This window comes from Anas acuta, chromosome 25, assembly GCF_963932015.1.
Source record: "Anas acuta chromosome 25, bAnaAcu1.1, whole genome shotgun sequence".
Taxonomy (NCBI): domain Eukaryota; kingdom Metazoa; phylum Chordata; class Aves; order Anseriformes; family Anatidae; genus Anas; species Anas acuta.
In genome coordinates, this window is record NC_089003.1 from 5,476,580 (window position 1) to 5,495,994 (window position 19,415).

General features: G+C 39.7%; 1 protein-coding gene across 1 annotated transcript in view; it reads right to left on the reverse strand.

Annotated features, from left to right (window-relative positions):
* NSF (N-ethylmaleimide sensitive factor, vesicle fusing ATPase) overlaps positions 1-19,415 on the reverse strand; it is an 83,505-nt gene that overhangs the window by 28,492 nt on the left and 35,598 nt on the right. The window contains exons 9-12 of the mRNA XM_068660766.1: positions 7,709-7,908; positions 5,649-5,814; positions 5,059-5,133; positions 1,928-2,115 (exon numbers count right to left, since the gene is read on the reverse strand). Of these exons, the coding sequence (XP_068516867.1) occupies positions 1,928-2,115; positions 5,059-5,133; positions 5,649-5,814; positions 7,709-7,908 (629 nt within the window). The remainder of the gene's footprint in view (positions 1-1,927; positions 2,116-5,058; positions 5,134-5,648; positions 5,815-7,708; positions 7,909-19,415) is intronic.

Consider the following 19,415-nt stretch of genomic DNA (forward strand, 5'->3'; position numbering starts at 1 on the left):
GCAGAAACATTTTTTTTAAACATATGAAGTAAATCAGAGATGAGGCAAAAGATCTAAATTCTCCTATACTTGACGTAGTGCAGTCTTGAAAGTCCTTTCATAATTTCTGTACTTCAAACTATACCATAAGAAATTCCTCTAGATTCCAAAACAACTTTCATTGAAACTTACCTGCATCTTTCCACACTACATGCTTTTACCTGAGAGTATGATGGCCCTACATGAGTTCTCTGTTCAGGAGGTAAAAACTTGGGATTTCAAGGCATTTCTCAGAAGGCAGAGAAACCTCTATCGCCTTTTCCTAAGACCAAGGTGATGGTAAGTCAAATAATATTCCCTCTCAAACACATCTAAAAGACATTATCTTCTGACTAGCATGATCTACAAGAACAGGGACTGCACTTGAGCATGTGAAGGAAACACATTATGCTTATCTTGTAGAGTAACAAAAGCAGCTTCTAAACAGCAACTTCAGTAACCCAGACTGGCCTAAAAAATATTTGTAACCCAAGAACAGCTGAAATGATAGAGCCCCTCCTCACAAAAACACTCACCCAGCAGAAATAGAGGATGCCAAGCATATAGAGGATCTTTAGTGCAGGTTAATCACTCTTCTGTTTTGCAGAGGGAAGCAAATGTACTCAAAACGCTATTAATATATTCCTCGAGTTGTACACATACAAATAGGAAGCTTCCTTTCTTTCCTAACCTTTAATGGATTGTACATTTTAATTTTTAACATTGAAGTATTTTGAAAGGTTATCAGAAGAACTTAAATGATTCAGAAGGATAATTCCATTTGATTTTCAAATGCTATTTGTTTTGTGGCTTCCACACAAGTGCTTCTGAAATCTAGGTCAGGCATGTGATGTATATTTTAAGTTTTGCAGTACTCATAGGAGAGAATGAAAGACCTTAGTGTATCATTTGGCTGAAGATGTCTTCATAATACGCAGTAAGATTATCCAAAAATACTGTCAAAATGTTTGAGAAGAAAAACAAGTGTGGTTGCTTGACATATGGAATACACATATTAATACATAGTAATAGTACACATAGTACATATAGTAATACGCACATTACTAATATGTTAATGACATACACACCTAAAGGAGGACAGCTCTTTTATATTCATGTATTGCCCTTGTCTCCTTTCCCACAGCAAAATTTGGCACCGCAGGGATCATATCAAAATGCTAATAGTCCCAAAATTCACCCAAAATTCAAGCAAAGAAAATGCATCAATTCTAAGTTAAACTAATTATTAGAAGGAAAACACTTTGCTTTTAAAGGGATGAAAATATAAGGGGATGAAAATACCTCCAGAGGTGATTTCTTTTTTGAGACAGAACACAAGAAAATGAGAAACTGTTCATGTTTGTGCTTTTGGTTATAGGAAACAAACAAATTTTCTTGGCTATATAAAATATAAGCAGAAAGAACCAGAGCTCCCAATAGATATAAATGTCAAAGCAACCAAATTATTTTTCTTGCTGAAATGAAAGCATAATTTGTTTTCTTCGTATCTTAGGCTGAACAGACTTCTTATTTAAAAAAAATCAGTGCTGGGCAACTAATGTCAAAGGCTCTCTTCTGCAGTAATTCACACCAATTCTTGGCCGCTGGCGAGGTTACATCCTTCAGCCTCTTTCTTCATGAACTAATCATCTCATATTTCAACACCATCGAATACTGTGTTCTTCATCTGGATTAATATAACCTGACATTTCATGGTCCTTATAACTTCTTTCTACTTAAAGATACACTGACCTCCCATAATCAGCAAACGATGGAAAAAAGCAAGGCAATCTTCCTCTAGAATGGAGGGAGCTGAGATGACATTATCCATTTGGAAGTAAACATACCAGAAAAGACTCCACATATTTTCTCTTTTTCCTTCCCCTCAACATGAGATGATAGGACTGACCTTGATATGTCTGTTCATAGCAGTAGACTGAGCAGCTCGAACTAAGCCTTCTAATTCAGCACCACTGAAGTTCTTAGTCTCAACTGCCAGCTCTGCAATGTCCACATCTTCAGCCAGCAGCTGATGTTCCCGCATCCGTACGGTGTGGATATGGAGAATTTGAAATCTGCCCTTCTCGTCCGGCAAACCTGAGATTTTAAACAGAGCGCATCCCAGTCAGTGTCTCAGCACAGCAGCTGCAGCAAAACCTTCCCCTCTCTTCAATGGTCCTGCTTCCAAAGGCTCTTTCTCAATATAAGCAATTCATTCATAACTAGGATATTTAAAAAAAATGTTTGAAAGCATGCAGTTTGCCCTTGGCATCACCCCCACACTACACAGAGAAACAGCCTAAGTTTAATTTCCTCCAAGTTCATTGCTCTCAGGCTTCCATACCAGGAATTCACCGTACGCAAGAGCAATCTGGTCAGCCTGGCATCTTAAACAGTTCCACCTTGTAGTTTTCATAAAATCTTAATTTTCTCAGATATAAGTGATTATTCTCCAGATTGCACCTTAGCAACATAGTGCAAGATACAAAAAATGGTTTTTTTTTTTTAAAGTAAGGTAAGTCCATCTGGCACAACATTCTCTTGGTAAAATCACGCTGTACTTCAGCTCATTTTCCTCCAGAGCCTTTATTACAAGGATCCGATGTTCTAGGGAAGTCTTGCTCAGACTACAATTTATTTAATTTAACTTTGTCAGCTAAAGATGCAAGTAATACACCTGCAACACAATAAATAAATAAATAAATAAATAACTCTTACCTGGTTTTAGTAAAAACAGTTGCTCCTACACATTTGTTTTTAAGCATGAGATTGCACAAAGGCAACCGCTATTGTATATAGTTCTTCATCCCTAAAACACACTTTCTTTGCTGAGTCTTTCCTTTAATTCCTTGTAGCTGTGTCATTTTGTAAAGACTGTAAATGACAATTTGTGCTAGTTCTTTCTCATTATTATTCGTCAGCTTGGCCACTAACAACTCCATGCACTGCTCTACTCTTCTTTGTCCAACTTTCCTTTTTTGCATACCATGCCAGGATAGGCACAAGTCTCTTAATATTTTTTTTCCCGCATCCAGCTGAATACCTTAGTCTCATAAGCCTTCTAAATTTTAGAAACCATCTATGCTGCCTGTGCTCCACAAGATTTTAAGTCTTAGCTAGTGCTCCAGTTGCTTCTCTAGTCCTCACATCTCCTATGAGATATATGCACAATACTGCCTAATACAAACTATTTCCTAGAGTGATCAACTTCAGAGTAATTAGCATTAACTCTGGAGCATCAGCATCAGCTTACTGCCTAGGTTACCTCTGCGGCTGCCTTCATAGTCATCAGCTTCTCTTCTTTTGCCTAAAATCTTCACTTTTCAGCTATCACAAAATCTCTTTGTGTTTCTGGATCTTTGAAAGAGCGATGTTACCCTTTAAGGATAAGAAAAAAAATCCCTAGCAAACACTTAACATTACATTGAAAGTTCCATTTCAAGAGTTTCCCCACATTTTAGACCAATAATTACAAACTCTTATCTTCCCATGTAGTATATCATATGATTTTTAGGGTTATATGGACATTTCCATCTAATTTTCCACAACTGAAAGAAAACTCACCTTAGCAATGTTAATGGCCTTCTTTGCCTGCGATTCTCATACGGTTCACTACAGTTTGAGATTTTATTTAGTTTTACCTTTAGACTATTCAGTGCATAGCTCAGAGTACAGAAAATATTTCATAACATTTGTGTGTATGAAGTTCACAGGAAAATGTTTTATGGACTCTTTCAAATCACAAACCTAAAACCGTGCTTCCAACCTTTAAACGCCCTTCAAGACTTCATCTTCACTAATGAGACTTTGTCTGTAAGATCAGAAGTTAGGACTTGTTTTCCTGAATCTAAGCTGATGCAGGCTTAATTTCTTGAAAAAAAAAAAAACGAACAACGTAGGTTATAATAAATAATCTATTAATTTGGAGTTGGTATCAAGTAAGTGTGTACAATTAAAAAAGTCCCTTCTAAATTACTAACAGATATTAACCTTTTCCAAATCACTCAAATAAATGGCTAAGAGCGCTCTTTCGCATGTTTTTAGTTCTGTTGTTGCAAGCAATCTAGACCTTCTGGAATAAGCAAGTCTGAAACGTTTAGCCAATGCTATTTAACATTTGCAGTTACTAAGGTTAAATTCACCATTATCATTTTATACAAATAGAAGGATGTTTCTCCAAGTCAAGAACTGCTCTCACACATTACAAGATCAATAGTTCTGCAGTTTCCACCTAGGAGTGGTCCTGTGCTTTCTTTGTTCCTTTCATTAGTGCAAGAGATTCGGGGTCCTGCCTGTCCACCCCTACCCAATTCTGCTGGACAGAATCTGATACTGCTTAATAGCAAGCTGAATACGACTCAGCAGTGAACTCAGGTGGCCAAGGCCAACAGCATCCCAGCTTGCATCAGAACTAGTAAAGCCAGCAGGACCAGGGAGGTGATCATCCCCCCATACACAGCTCTGGTGAGGCTGCACCTCAAACACTGTGTTCAGTTTTGGGCCTCTCACTAGAAGGACATCGAGGTGCTGGAATATGTCTAAAGAAGGGCAACAAAGCTGGTGAACAGTCGTATGAGGAGTCGCTGAGGGGGCTGGGGTTGTTTAACCTGGAGAAGCAGAGGCTCATCGCTCCCTTACAAGTACCTCAAAGGAGGCTGCCGCATGTTGGGGGTTGGTCTCTTCTCCCAACGCTAGGACAAGAAGAAAGTCTGAAGTTCCACTTGGGGAGGCTTAGGTTGTATATTAGGAAAAAATTCTTTACCGAAGGGGTTGTAAAGCATTGGAACAGGCTACCCAGGGATGTAGTTGAATCACCATCCCTGGAGGTATTTAAAAGACTCACAGATGTGTTTCTGAGGGCCATAGTTTAGTGATAGACTTGTTATTGCTAGGTCAACAGTTGGCCTTGATGATCTTTTCCAACCTAAATGATTCTATGATCAGGTCAATGGCTTATCAATTGGTAAATCTAAAATGGTATTTTAATTTGCTGACTAAGTTAATGCGAGCTTATATATTGACATATACTAGTTTGCTTACCAATCTCCATTTTCACCTCAAGTCTCCCTGGTCTCAGCAGAGCTTCATCAATCAGGTCAGGTCTGTTGGTCATTCCTAAGTGCAAAATTAAAACCGAAATAAGCATTAACTCAGCTAACTAAATCGGCCTCCATCTCCTGAATATACTCCCTAAAGCTAACACGAGACCTCAGAGTCTCAGAAAAACAGACAGGACAGACATTTTGAGAAATACTGGAAAAAGCCATGCCCTAAAGTAGAGTCAGGGCAATAGGGATAAAACCCACCCAAGTCCTGGCATCACAACAACTCAAGAAGATAGCTAAAAAAGCCCCAGTCCTTCATATGTCAATATACCAGTGCATATTATTCCTTGCAAGTTTTCTTAATCAAACACTTGCTATTAAAAGTGAAATGAGAAAATTCTTTAGAACAGTAGTATCAGTCAATTACATCTCCCTTTAAATATGCCACTGTTGTTTGTCAAATAACAGTCATTCAGATGAGTCCAAACACATCCGATACCAGCAATGGTAAGTTAGCTGACCTGCAGCGAGCAAAGCAGCATTTTTCAACCTGACCCCATAATAAGAAAGACAGCATTATCATACCAATCACTAGGATGTTATTGAGTTGTTCTACTCCATCAATTTTAGACAGCAACTGGTTTACAACAGTATCGTGGACTCCAGTGCTGCCTGCCATGCTTCCTCTCTGCTTGCAGATTGCATCAATTTCATCAAAAATGATGATATGAACACCGCTGTTTGCTCCAAGCTATTGGAGAGAAAAACATGTCAGGAATGCCATGTCACCATTGAAAGTAATCCAAACAAAACAGTAATTTCTCAATAAGATCAGACAGAGATACAAAACATTGATATCTGCAAGTGGTTTTAGTATCACATGCTATGCATCAGACCCCTTTTCAGAATATCATCTTGCTGTCTTGTTGGTGGGCTTTGTCCTAACACAAGATTTCACAGCTGACAGTCCTAAGAGAAGCAGTGTTTCAGTGGACAGGAGTAGAATGAACATGAAAAGCACAAGCCCAAAAGGCAGAAGACACAGCTCAAAGGTCACAGGACTTGGTATCTGTGGAAGCCAGCTGAAAAAGAGATGAAGAACAAAATACATCTGTGGAAGGATGTGCCCAATGTTGGAAATAGCCCAGGTCACAAAGTTAGGAAATACACATCTTGCCACAGTAACTGTGTTCTTAGTATTTTCAAGGAGTCCATTTGTTCAGTGCCAATCAGGAATAGAACTGCTTCTTCCCAGGTTCACTCAAAGGTGAAGCAGTTGCAGCTGGTAAAAGAACAGGATACTTTTTGTGACCATATTATGAAGCTTTTCCCCTTCAAATTCTACCTCTAAAACAGCTATTGTGGACACTGGAGACCATGCTAATAATGGGTAAATGTGCTGTCACTGGCAATCTGCCCCAGACACAAGTCATTACAATACCAACCTTTTTGAGACCTTTTTAATCTCACAACTTGTCATCAAGACCATCCCCTTCAGCCAATATAAAGTCTATTTTAACAGGTGTGTTATTGCAAAGGAAAAGCAGCTCACAGCTTTCAGTTATATCGCAACAACCAGAGAAAAGGAGATTGTTTACATCTGTATGTGTTCCCATGTAAAGCTCAGATTAATAAATCTTTTGCAGAAGAAAATTAAGTAATTTCAGAACCTGCAGCACTGTCTGGCATAAATAAAATTAAGGTATACAGTCTCCTTTGCTAATGTCTTCTGAACAGGCCTCACTATTTAGTAGCAATTTATCTGAAAATATAGCTTCTTTACCATAAAATCTTAATCACAATTAAGTGACAGGAAAAATTACTAAAGCACAAAGGAAAAAAAAGAAGTTTTTACACCTTCAATAGGATTCTCAATAGGATTCTCAATAGGATTCTCATAGCCAGCTCAATCAATTGATTAAAAAAAAGTTTGGAAAAAAAAAACAGAATCTTTGTCTCCAGTTCCACTTTCAAAGATCCATACTCTGGTTCTGAGACAATATTCTTATCTATTAGTTTTCTGCTGAGAAAAATTAAGGGTGTATTGATTATAATTCTTATTATAATACTAAAATGTACACTTAATATTATTATAATGTACCTACACTATAATCCTGTAAACCAAAAACTTGAAGACATGAGAACTTACTTGAAATTTGTCCTAGTTTATGTGCCACCTGAACCTACTAGTAAAACTCCAAATAGACTGTTTCAAAAAAAAAAAAAGACACAGAAGAAAAGCGAAAAACGGAGCAAAATGTTTATGATCCTATTTTTAAGTACTTTCTGAGCAGCTGACACACTGCATAATACAAAACACAGCAGGATGGGCCCTACTGTATTATCTTAAAACAACTCCACATGAAAGTTAAACAAACTGTCCATCTTTGGCATAGCTAATAGGAAGACCAGCTACCTTTTCAGGTGCTAAGAATGGTTTAGGTTGTATTTTTCTTCCAACTGAAATTGTGTGAATCCGTAGAATACTAATATTCAGTGACTTGCAAGGAGTAACTATAATCACAAGTGAAGCAGTGACTCAATCTTTTAATGCAAGCAGCAATTTTCTGATTATAAACTTCCTTTCCAGTCATTCTTTAAGGCACATTCATCCTGACCATGCTATTTATCTATGTTTGCATTACCCTTCTTTGTTCTTCTTCTGCATCAGCAAACAGCTTGCGGATGTTGGCCTCAGACTCGCCCACGTATTTATTGAGGATTTCTGGACCATTGACCACCTTTGGTTCTCTGGCATTCAGCATCTTGCCAATCTGTCTCGCCATAAGTGTTTTACCACAGCCTGGAGGTCCATATAACAGAATGCCTTTCACATGCTTGCAGCCTAGAACAAGAGGGAAGAAGTTTAGAAAGCAGGCTTACAAAGGAAAGAGCAATACAGTAAAGAGGGAATTGCTGCTTACAATAAGGATGCTTTTACAGTGACCTTGTAGAGATGTGCATTAGCCTGAGCTCTGCATCACATCATCTTTAGCAGTGAAATACAAACACAGAATTGACAGACTGGATCAAAGTCATTCCACCAATCTGGCAACGGCCAACAAAAAATAACCCAAAGCTCGTAACAGCACAAATGCTCACCCTATGTATTAAGCATGCTAAATTAAGAGCTAAGGATTGAGAGCCTGAACTATAACTGCTTGTCAGCAGAATGCTCAATAAACAGGTGCCTGCTAAGCAGGTGAATAATATACTTCCCAGTTCAACAAAACCCCGGAGTAGGTTCTAGGACGATCATCATCCCCGGATAGTGAGGGGCTGCAGAAACTTTTTTTTTTTTTAAACATCACCTATACACCATGAACACCAAGGAAAGATGCATTAACAATTTAGGACAATTAAATTAAATTAACAATTTAGGACATCTGATTCATTTCTCTCTTCTCCTACAGGGGCACACAACACATAAGAGCAGCATTCCTTTACAGAAGAGATTCAGATGAGTTTAATTTTCAGATATGTAAGGAAAATGAAGCATCAGATCAAAGTTACTCCACTGATGCTGAACTCTCAACGTAGATGTAAGTAAAGCAGATTAATCTGATTCATGAATCAGAAAAGCATGACATATCATGTAATAATGCCTAACTTTTTAACCCTGCATTGGGCTTAAAGGAGTCTAGGTCTGGTTCCAGGTTTTTAGAACACGTATTGAGAAAACTGAAAAAGGCTTCTAGGAACTATTAGAACCATAAAAAAAAAAAAAAAAAAAAGAGAACTTGACATGTAACTAGAAGACCTGAAAAACTCCAGTATTCTTACACTACTCTTACAGCTGAATACTATTCTTACAGTTGAGTATTTTCTGCTCTGCCTTATACTATGCTAAGAAGTTCATGGTACCAACACATCTGCTATGAAACTGTTTTTAGTCATTTAATGGGACTACCAGCATTTAGACAAGATCTAGCCAGACAGAAAAAAACAAATGCATCAAAACAAAACTTTTTTTTTCCTCCTGGAAGCAATCCAAAGGGACTAACTAGTGTTGGAAAATCCTGAAACAGGAGAGCAATGATGATGTACAAGCACCGTATTTTAAATACTGAGCACCAGACCCCTCTAAGAAACAGAAAGCCACAGCTTTATAGCAAAGGCATCTAACTATGAAAACAGAAAAGGAAAACAGACGTCATCTAGAGAAATGAAGACATGGGAGCCATACATGTATGTTGCCCAAATTAAAAGGCATGTAGAAGACTGATTTAGTAGAAGAGCAAGTTTGGATGTTGTCTGGTCAGAGAGTGGTAAGGAAGAAGACAACAGATACATGTAACTTATTTTGTCTAGATCCTAGTATTTCCAATAGACCTCTATGTTTCTATTTTCTTATTATTTTTACCCAAAACTACAAGTAAAATTATTTTCAACTTTCAGGACACAGCGAGTGTTTTAATGATTTATTTCTTCTTAGCATAGGAAGAAGTGTTAGGTCCTCACTGTCTTTCCCATGGGCAAAGAAGAGATAAAGGTGTGCATGCAGAGAGTGAAACAGCCTGCGTGGATACCTGGTATTCTGGGATACTTCTGGATTCCTCATGGATACCTGGATATCCTGACTGCAGACCACCCTCTCGTGTTTTAGATCCCTAGCCAGGCACAGCACCAACACACTGGCAGAGCCTTCCTCCAGGGTCATCCTCACCTGCCAGACCCACAGGACATCCCAAGGAAAAAGACCTGGAGGAAGCTGTATCCACTGTCACCTATGGTTGGAATCTGCCCAGAGCAGCTTTCATCAGCAAGAAATCCCCACTTTGAACACAAGTGTTTAATTACAGGGTAAGGAATCCAGTGGCACCTTCTCCTTTGCTCTTGCTCCATCCAATTTCTGTGCAAAAACCCTACATGTGTTCTGGACAACGAGTGAGGAATACAAGATATCAGTATGTTTGAAGACAAAAAACTATGTTTCCTTTCAAGAAGATTAGATTTATCTAAAACTTAGAAACTTTCAAGTAATAATTGTTTGTAGAAAAAACACGCTTATTAGTGAAAACAGTTCCATACTGTAGACAACACTCATAAGGCATTAATTTTTAGATTGCATTCTTGCCATTTGACTTTTTAAAGCATGTAAAACATGCAACAAGTGCCCTGCAGTGCTTAAGATACACATTAACAGCAAAAAAAAAAAAAGCGAACTGATGGCCCAGAGCTCAGACTTAGGGGACCTGAGTGTAGTTTCTAGCATCATCAAAAACTTAACGAGCTTGGGTCCATCAAGTTGTCATTCACACGGAGTAACTATTCCCTCCTGCTTTCCATCTCATCTTAATTACATGCTAAGTTCCCCCCATGCTGCATACCTCACTAGCAAAGTCCTCACTGCTTCTCAGACCTCACAGCAACATCCTGCATTTAAAGAATGAGTGCTTTTCTCCTTCATTAACTTACCAATGCTCAAGTGTGATTTAATTGCATTAACTCCCGAATCTTAGAGCGATAAAGAATTAATTTCAATCTGAATAACTGCTCAATACAAAATGTTTTCTATTATCTGCATGCACTACTCACTCTTTCAGGTCGTTCATACATGAAAATAAAGCCTCAAGAGAACATCGCTACGAAGAGCTTCTGATCCCTACCAAAACCTCCAAAAGAGACCCTGCTGCACCAGATAAGCACAATAATAAAGCTAAAAGATTTCTCTGTGCTTCTCTGCGCAGAAAAAAAAAAAAAGGCAGAAAAAAAAAAGATCTGGTTAAGAAGAATTCATCAGTCAAATTTCAGGGAATCTTGAAGTCAAAAACTACAAACACCACATACTGTCAGCAAAGACCAGTTTCACACAGGAATGAATGAGGCATAGATAAATTAAAAGCTATTCCTGTCAAATCAATGTCATGAAAGGTATTGTTAACATGTTTTGTGGAGGAACATGATCACCTATGTAGCCAAATAGCACAAAGCAGGATTTTGATGATGAGTGAAGCTTTTAAAGGAAATCCTAAGCAAAGAAAGTCACTGGTGCTCAGAAGGCTCCGATGTGCTCAAAGAGGAGAGGCCATCAGAAGGCTACCAACAAGTTGGGGCACGTGCACACAAACAGTCCTGGGAGCACCCTTACTCAAGGTAGAAAACGTGTACTGTACAATCTCATTTTTCCCTAGTATAACTTAAAAAAAAAAAAAAAAAAAAAAAAAAAACAATGCTACAGAGAATGGACTGCTCTAAGTTTTTTTTTTTCTAGTTCTCCCAGTTAAGAAACTCTCCTAGAAAGGCATACAACCTCCAAGAAGCGTCTCTTCTACAGCTTTCTTTTACTTTCTTCTTCTAAGAAAGAACTTCTTGTAGAGCCCAAATATTCTCTTTGTCTGCATGTGCTAATACAGTCTTAGCGAAGGGCTCTAGCTGGATGACTCTGGGGAAACCAGACAGCCTTTGGACAAGTTTGCTTGGAAAGCCTCCTTGGATTTTCCCCTCTTCTTATTCTGACTTACTTATCCTGAGGAAGTGTTAACTCTTACCTGATAAGTTAAAAAAAAAAAAATTAAAAATGAGTGCTCACACTGCTGGGGACCTCCGAGAGCCAGGTCTTGCTCAGGTGGAAAAGCATTCCTGAAACTGAAGTAATTAGTTCCTCTTCAAATGAAATTGTCACAAGCTACTCCAGTAGAGATGTTCCTGTATAGCTATGTTCACCTGGCTAAAATTGAAGCTTTAAACACAAGCAGGACTTTATTAAAATAGACAGGTGATGACAAACTACAAATGTTACGTCTCAAATCACAGTGGGATCCTATGCCCCACACAAGAATTTTGATTAAGTTTATCTTCACTCTGCTGATCTCACCAATGCAGCCAAATGTCAATACTATTATGAGTATCTTATAAACACAAATTATTAGCAGTGCAGACATCTCTAACTCATTAAGCTTACCATTCGGAGTTAAAAATCAAAGGTCATTCCTGTAATGGGATACTTAATTATGCGATTGAATGTCATAAGGTTAGAGGCTGAATAAACAGGATAAGGGGAACTAAACTGTACCCATATGAGAAGTCTTCCACATAAAATATAAGGGGAAAAATCTTAAAAACTGGTAAGAGCATTACTGAGAGAAATTAAATACTATTTTGAACCAGAATGCCATTTACCTGGAGACAGGATGAAGTTTATTTGTTCGACTCTCACTACTCATTCTTTTAAAAGATCAGAAGAAATGTTTAAGTATAACAGGGATTTTCTACTTGGGACTGTAATTCCCCTTTTAATTAAAATCAAAGCATTCTGGTGTGATTGTATCATTCAGATGCACCTATCAGAAACCTACATCGATAGCAAAGTACTGATCCTGAATACATCAGGGAGAGATGCTTATCTTTGTACATTAATCTTCAGGCAGGTTAGAGTAAGATCACGGTCCCCAGACTTCACCTGCCACATGGACAAGATTTTCCAACTCTTGGGTGGAATTTCCCCCTCCTCTCAACCTGTAAGCCCAACATTATTTCAGCCTACATCATTGCCTACAGTTAATCTTCCTGTAGGATTTACGTGCTACTGACAAGTAGCAAGACTGAAGTAACTTGTTTCTGCTTTCATTTCAAAGACAAGACAGGCAAGGGGCTACACCCGACTCTGAAGCTTTTATTTTAAGTGGACTCTCAATAGCCAGTTGCTTGACATAAGTCATTTGCCACTGTAAAGAGAGGACAACAAAGCCAGGAAGTTCTTCCTAGATCTTTGAAAGGAGTCCCTCACCTTTCTCATCATGTCTTGTTTGGCTGTGAGAAGTTTAATACGTACATGTATAAAGAGGCAATAACTAGATTTACAACAATGGCAGGACATTTATCAATTTCTGATGGAATGTGATAAAAAAAGAAAATAAATCAGCTTTAGAGAAGCTTCCAACGGAATGCCTTTGGCTACACAAACAAAACCATGACTCCCTGAAAAAGGGATTTTGATAAGAATGTGTACAAAACAAACCCATCTTAAAAAGAAGTCATATCTGCAACCAAAAAAATAAAAGCAAATGCCTCTGCCTCTCTGAGAGCAGAGCTGCAACAATGATGTCAATTGAAGACAAAGATTATGCAGAGTCTTTGGACAGATTGCTGAACGCAACAGCTAATGTTTACAGTCAGATCCCACCTGCATGTTAATAGCCATAAATCTCGTCGGCATTTTCTACTTTTTGGAAAAAAGCTGGATCATTTCTGTCTACTTCAAGTCGACATGAAGGAATTTGCAAATACCTTTTGGAATACTTACCCACAGAGCACCTCTGAGTAAACAAGTAGCAACATAACAGGGTCACTGGGATGTCCCAAGGCCTGGTTTTCCAGCCAGAACAAAATTGCACTTGCCAAGCTGCAGTGACACGTGCTGAGGGACACCCCAACTGCAGCCATACAAAGGAAGTGCAAGAGTCCTTGTAGCTCAGTGTCTGGGGATGACCGTGGCCATCAATACAAAATAGCATAAATTCTTTGTGGTAGTTTCAGTGAAGCATTCCCTTCCTTTGTTCCAAGTCTGCCATCTCTGGGCGTCATTCCACATATCCAAATCTCCGGGTTGGAAAAGCAAACACTCACTGGTCTCTTTGCAAGGCTGAAGATCTCCAAGCCAACTGATTCCATGTTTACAAGCTTTTCTGAGCCCATTATCATAGAATCACAAAATCACAGAATGTTTTGGATTGGGAGGGACCTTAGAGCTCATCCAGTTCCAAGTCCCGACCATGGGCAAGGACCCCTCTCACCAGCACAGGCTGCCCCCAGCCCCATCCAGCCTGGCCTTGGGCACCTCCAGGAATGGGGCACCCACAGCTCCTCCAGGCAGCTTGGGCCAGGGCCTCACCACTCTCAGAGGGAAAAATTCCTTCCTTATATCTAACCTAAATCTACCCTTTTTTAGATTAAAGCCATTACTCCTTGTTTTATCACCACACTCGCTGACAAGTTGTCCCTCCCCAGCTTTCCTGCAGCCCCCTTCAGGCCCTGACAGCCCCCTGGGAGCTCTCCCTGGGGCCTTCCCTTCCGCAGGCCGAACCCCCCCAGCTCTCAGCCTGGCTGCACCATAGAGCTGCCCCACCCCCTGAGCATCCTCACAGCCTGCCCCAGACCCTCTCCAACAGCTCCATGTCCTGCTGGTGCTGGGGGTCCAGAGATGAACGCAGGGCTCCAGGGGGGCTCTCACAAGAGTGGAGCAGAGGGGCACAATCCCCTCCCTTGTTCTGCTGCCCACGCTGCTTTTGGTGCAGCAGGCCAGCGTACAGTTGGCTTTCTGGGCAGCGAGCACACATTGCCGGCTTATGTTGAACTTCTCATCCACCAGCACCCCCAGGTCCTTCTCCTCAGAGCTGCTCTCAATCCATTCAACACCCAGCCTGTGGTTGTGCTTGGGACTGCCGCGGCCCAGATATAGGACCCCGAGATTCCCAAAGCATCCTAATGATGCCCTGGCTCCAGCATTTTTCCAGTTCTACTCCGTTCTGAGACCCAGACAAGAACTGCATCCAGAAATTCAAAATGTGAACAAATTATGGATTTATACTGTGACATATTGTTGTGATTTTTTTTAATTGCTCTTAATTCCTGAATTCAGGTAGGATTTGACTGACCCCCTACTGAGCTTTGAGCAATTATTTTTGGAGCTCCGCTAACCAGATTCAGCCACGATGGCTGCATGGAGCCACGTGTTTTGATGTGAGGTGAGCACTTCATCTTACAATCACATCAGGAAGAGAAGACGCATCAAAGTGTTGGTCCAACTCCCAAATGAGAAGAAAAGCCAATAACAGACAACGCTCAGTTCAAACTGCAAAACACTTCCTACCTGAGTGCCGACTTCATGTCTCATGGCAGCCGACACTAGTGTCAGTGACAGGCAGGCCGGGTCTAAGCACCAAATAGGCAGAGAACCAGAACATGCCCACAGGAGCACTGGATACTTACAGGTTATACCTGGGCAAGAACTTCACCCAGGAGCACCGTGAAGCAGCAAGTGAAATCATCTTAAAGTCACTGAGAACCTGTACAGCATGGATAAGACCCTGGGGGGGGGGGGGGGGGGGGTGGAGAAAGTAAATGTCATCCTTAATGCTACAAAGGGAAAGAAGAGCTGGGGAAAGAAAAGATGTCGTGGGGCTGGGCTAAACAATTCTGAGAGATCCCTTCCAACTTCAAATATTTTCTCATTTTGTTGTATAGACCTATAACTAACTTAATTCCTGGAGAATTCTGGTATGATGTCCTTCTAAGTAGGTAGAAGAAAACAAAGATAAGAGCAATAGCCAAAAAGAATTTATTAGATCAGTCTAAAGACAACTTCCCTCTAGTTAAGCATATGAAGTCACACGCGGAGGGTTTGAAGGGGAAAAAAAAGAGCAAAATGAGGGGAGATCTAAACCTTTATAAAGCTATAAAAAGGTCTTACACATCTTCATAAGCGTGTATGAAAGACACTGTCTGAATGAAGTTAAAGGTAGATGAAAAGTGGATAAAAAAAAACAAAACAACAACTTTGTAGCACAAAGAGAAAGGATCCCTCCTGGATTTACTACTATACAATGTTTTTATTACACTGAAAGGCAAGATTAATTTTTTTTCTTTTTAAATGTAACTCAATGCACAAGTTTCTACATTTGGGTAGGAATAATAACCTGCATGTTGCAAAACGAAACATGTCATCATACTGAGGATTATACATAAGAACATACACCAAGGCTCAGAGAAAACCTGCCAATCCACCCAGAACTCATGAGCACCTCTGACAGTTACTGAGCCCTGCTTGGGTCATCACACTGCCAAGCAGTGAAGAATGACCCAGGGAACAGAAATAACAATGATCAGTGACCTACAGATTGTGACTATGCAAAAGGGTTTCAAAATCTAGGTGCTAGCCTTCAGAACACTGAAGAGAAACGAACAAGTATGTAAAAGTCCCCTCCAAAAACCTAACAAAACCATTTCATATCTACCATATATAATGAACAGCTGCAAGGCTGAGTATAAGCAATTGTAAAGTTTTGACAGTAAGGATACTCCTAAGCAGTGGAATAGGGTGCATTAGGAAGTTGGGGTATTTTTAGCACCAGTTACAGGTTAGACTTGTCTGACTGGGATTTTTCCTAACAAATATCTTATTTTAAAAATAGACTGGATGAGATCCTTCCCAGTACTATTTTTCTCTTATAGCATCTGAGTACTTCAAGAACATTAGTGCATTAATTTTAAAGATACCTTAAAAGACATCTCCAAGTCACAGTGCTTCATTAATGTCTTACTTTACCATAGCGAGCTGTACTTCACATGGAGCACTGAGCCTGACCCATCCTAAGGGGTCAGAGCACAAGCTGGTTATCAGGAAATAGAAATCACCTCTAAGAAGTCTGATTGAACCTATTTATAGGTGGTAACAGGAGAGCACAGAGAATTTGGGTTCCATTTCAATTTCTCACAGAGAATGCGATCTGTAACACCAAACATTTCTGTACCTGTTACTAAACTGTAACAACCTGCGCAGCTAAAATCTAATTTTTCAAGGGCCACTGATGTGCCATGTAAGTCATAAAAACCACTCCTCTGCTAAAAGACCGTGCTTCAAATACATGGAGACACCGGAGCGTTCTTTAGAAAGGAAAACAGAGTTCAGCACTGGCATTTTCTTTCAGGTCTGAGAAAACGTTTTTGGTCTTGTTGATATTCAGTGCCTGGAGATATATATTTCAAAATTTTTTATCTAAATGGTTGAAGTTGAAGGAAGAAAAAAAAAGTCTGTTACAGTTTTAAAAAGACAAGAACGATTATAACATGTATTCAGCAATATAATAGTTATCAAATAATAAGGAGGAGATCTATATTGAATGAGAGGATGCTTTTAATAGCAATAAAAGAAAAAACAAAATCAGTCTTAAGGGAACTAAATGGGGATCAATCAGTTGTAAGGCTGCTGTTCACAATGTAGTTGTGTGGCTTTACTTTGAGTTAAACATCATAGAGAACCAGAAAGGGCTCGAGAAACAGGGGCAGTTCCCCACAGATACTGCTTTTTAGGCCTGTCCTTTTCCCCTCTGCTACCGGCATGCTGTTTGGACTTGAGTAACTTTGGTATGCTTTGTGCGGTTGCACATAAGCACAACAGAAAGCCCTTCAAGATGTGTGAAGTGAACACACAAGTATAAGTTACCTTTGTTACAAAGACTTCCATCTTACCTCTATCAACCCCCTGCAAATATTAGTTTCCTGCCTTAAAAGCATCATCCCCGCAATACTGAAGCCTCCAGGATGGCACTGAAAAGGAGCATTCCTTTTGTTTCAAGGTACTTTTTCAGTTCTCATCCAGGTAAGAATTTATTTCCATTTGGCAGTCACAAGGTTATTAAGAGTCAGTACTAAGTAAAAAGATAACTACACCAACTATGTTCATAATACTAAAGAATAACACTCCAGCAAATTGACTGTAGCCTTAAAAAATAAAAAAGCACTCAGCTTAAACTGATGGAAGTCCCACTGTGCTGTCCCTTACCCCTCCTGTCCCACTGTCCCTTTCCCCTCCTGCTGCCATCCGTGTGGCTGTGTCCCAGCAAGCCAACCAGGGAACTGAATGCTGACTGCTCACACACACGCTTTTTTTCTTGCTTTCAAATGTATTGGCTCTTTACAGAGGCATACAAGCCCGCCACAACAGAGGTGATGGATATGAACATGGGAAAGGCGTGGGTAGCGAAAAGGAAATTGCCCCTTTCCAGGGCAGCAGGGAGCTATGGAAATGTTTAATGACCAGCTGAGGTTGATGTTGGATATCTTTTCTTGAATAAACCAGAGATTGTAGCATCAGAGTAGCATTTACACCCTCAGATGATATGGTTAACTAACATTGATTTATATGCTGCAAACCCAGAACATTCCTTGGAAGTTAGATAAACCACACACAAATTGCAAGCAATTTTTGAAGGGTCTATACTGCCTCTGTGTAGTTACAGGACAGAAATATTTATTGCGTTTGGCATGGAAGTTGCAGTCTGTAAGCACTGGGCAAAAAACAGAAGTGGGTGAGCACCAGAGCACCAGATAGCAGGCGAATTCTTTCTTTTCCTTTCCCAATAAATTATATACAAAGGTGAACAGCTGTCACACTGACATTTCAGATCTGAAATATAGTTAAGAGCAAGTTATAACTAAGGCAAAGAAAATGAATGTCAGAAAGTTCTGTTATTTCAAATTTCAGATAAGCTCTTTAGCCCTAGGGTTAATCGGAGAGCTAGAGAGTTCTGTTTGGAGTTTAACTTCTTACCAGAAAAATGTTTCTTTGCATAGTATGTGTGTAAACACGCACAAGTAAGGGTATATGTATTTATATAAATAATATGGCACACCTTTAATTCATTGCCCAGGGTAATCAAAATACTAGTGGTCCTTCAGAGAGGTTTCTTCTTCCTGTATTAAGCAACCCCAATTAATGAGAGGAACCATCTGAGCAGCACACCCTGCAAAGCTGCTCCACAACCTCATGCAGCTAGCAAGGTTTCTGACCTTTGCAAGTGGTACCTGTTAGAGATGCAGGTCCTTCATGGCAAAGCTAGCTGCTGTGTGCTATTACCAAACAGTGCCCAGCTGTCAGGCTGATTCAACCACCAATAATACCAAGCAAATGCAATCAAACCTTGACACATCCCTGCTTCGTATGCTGCCAGATTGCATTCAGCCATGGAAGTTGAATAATGGATGTTATAACAAAATGAAAACAAGCTCTAATTATCTCTAGTCTAGTAGTGCATTTCTCATTAAAGTCAAATGACACCAATGAGAATTCCAAGTCTTTACCTCCACGTATAGTAAAGATTCTGCACTGCTGCTATGAACATACATGTAGCTGCTTCAGAAGGTCGAAATACTTCAAGTGGGGGGATGCTGGTCCACCCGAAGGCCAGCTGCCAGCAACATTTCTGAACAGGACAGAGTGTCCCAGTAAAAGAGCTTTTCTTTCCATAGCTAACACCACTTCCCTCTGCAGAGCAGATAAATACCAACAAATTCAAGCTGTTGCTGTCTTCAAGCTGTGGCAGAGACATCATGATTTGATCACAGCCATAAAAAAAAAATCACAATCAGCCCACAGAAGTCCTTAACAGATCAATATGAAGTAAAAACAGCAGTAGAGAGAATCATGCACTAACTGGATTTAGCCTACAGGGTTTCTTCAATGTTTCTCCTTAAGTGTTTAAACCACTAAGAAAAGACCTAACACACCTCACAGAGAAGTTTACTTTAACATTAATTCCACAAACACTGGAAACGGACACACTTGATACAGCCACACACAAACAGGACATATCTTCTGATCAAAATCTGTTTTGTAATCAAAATCATGATTGC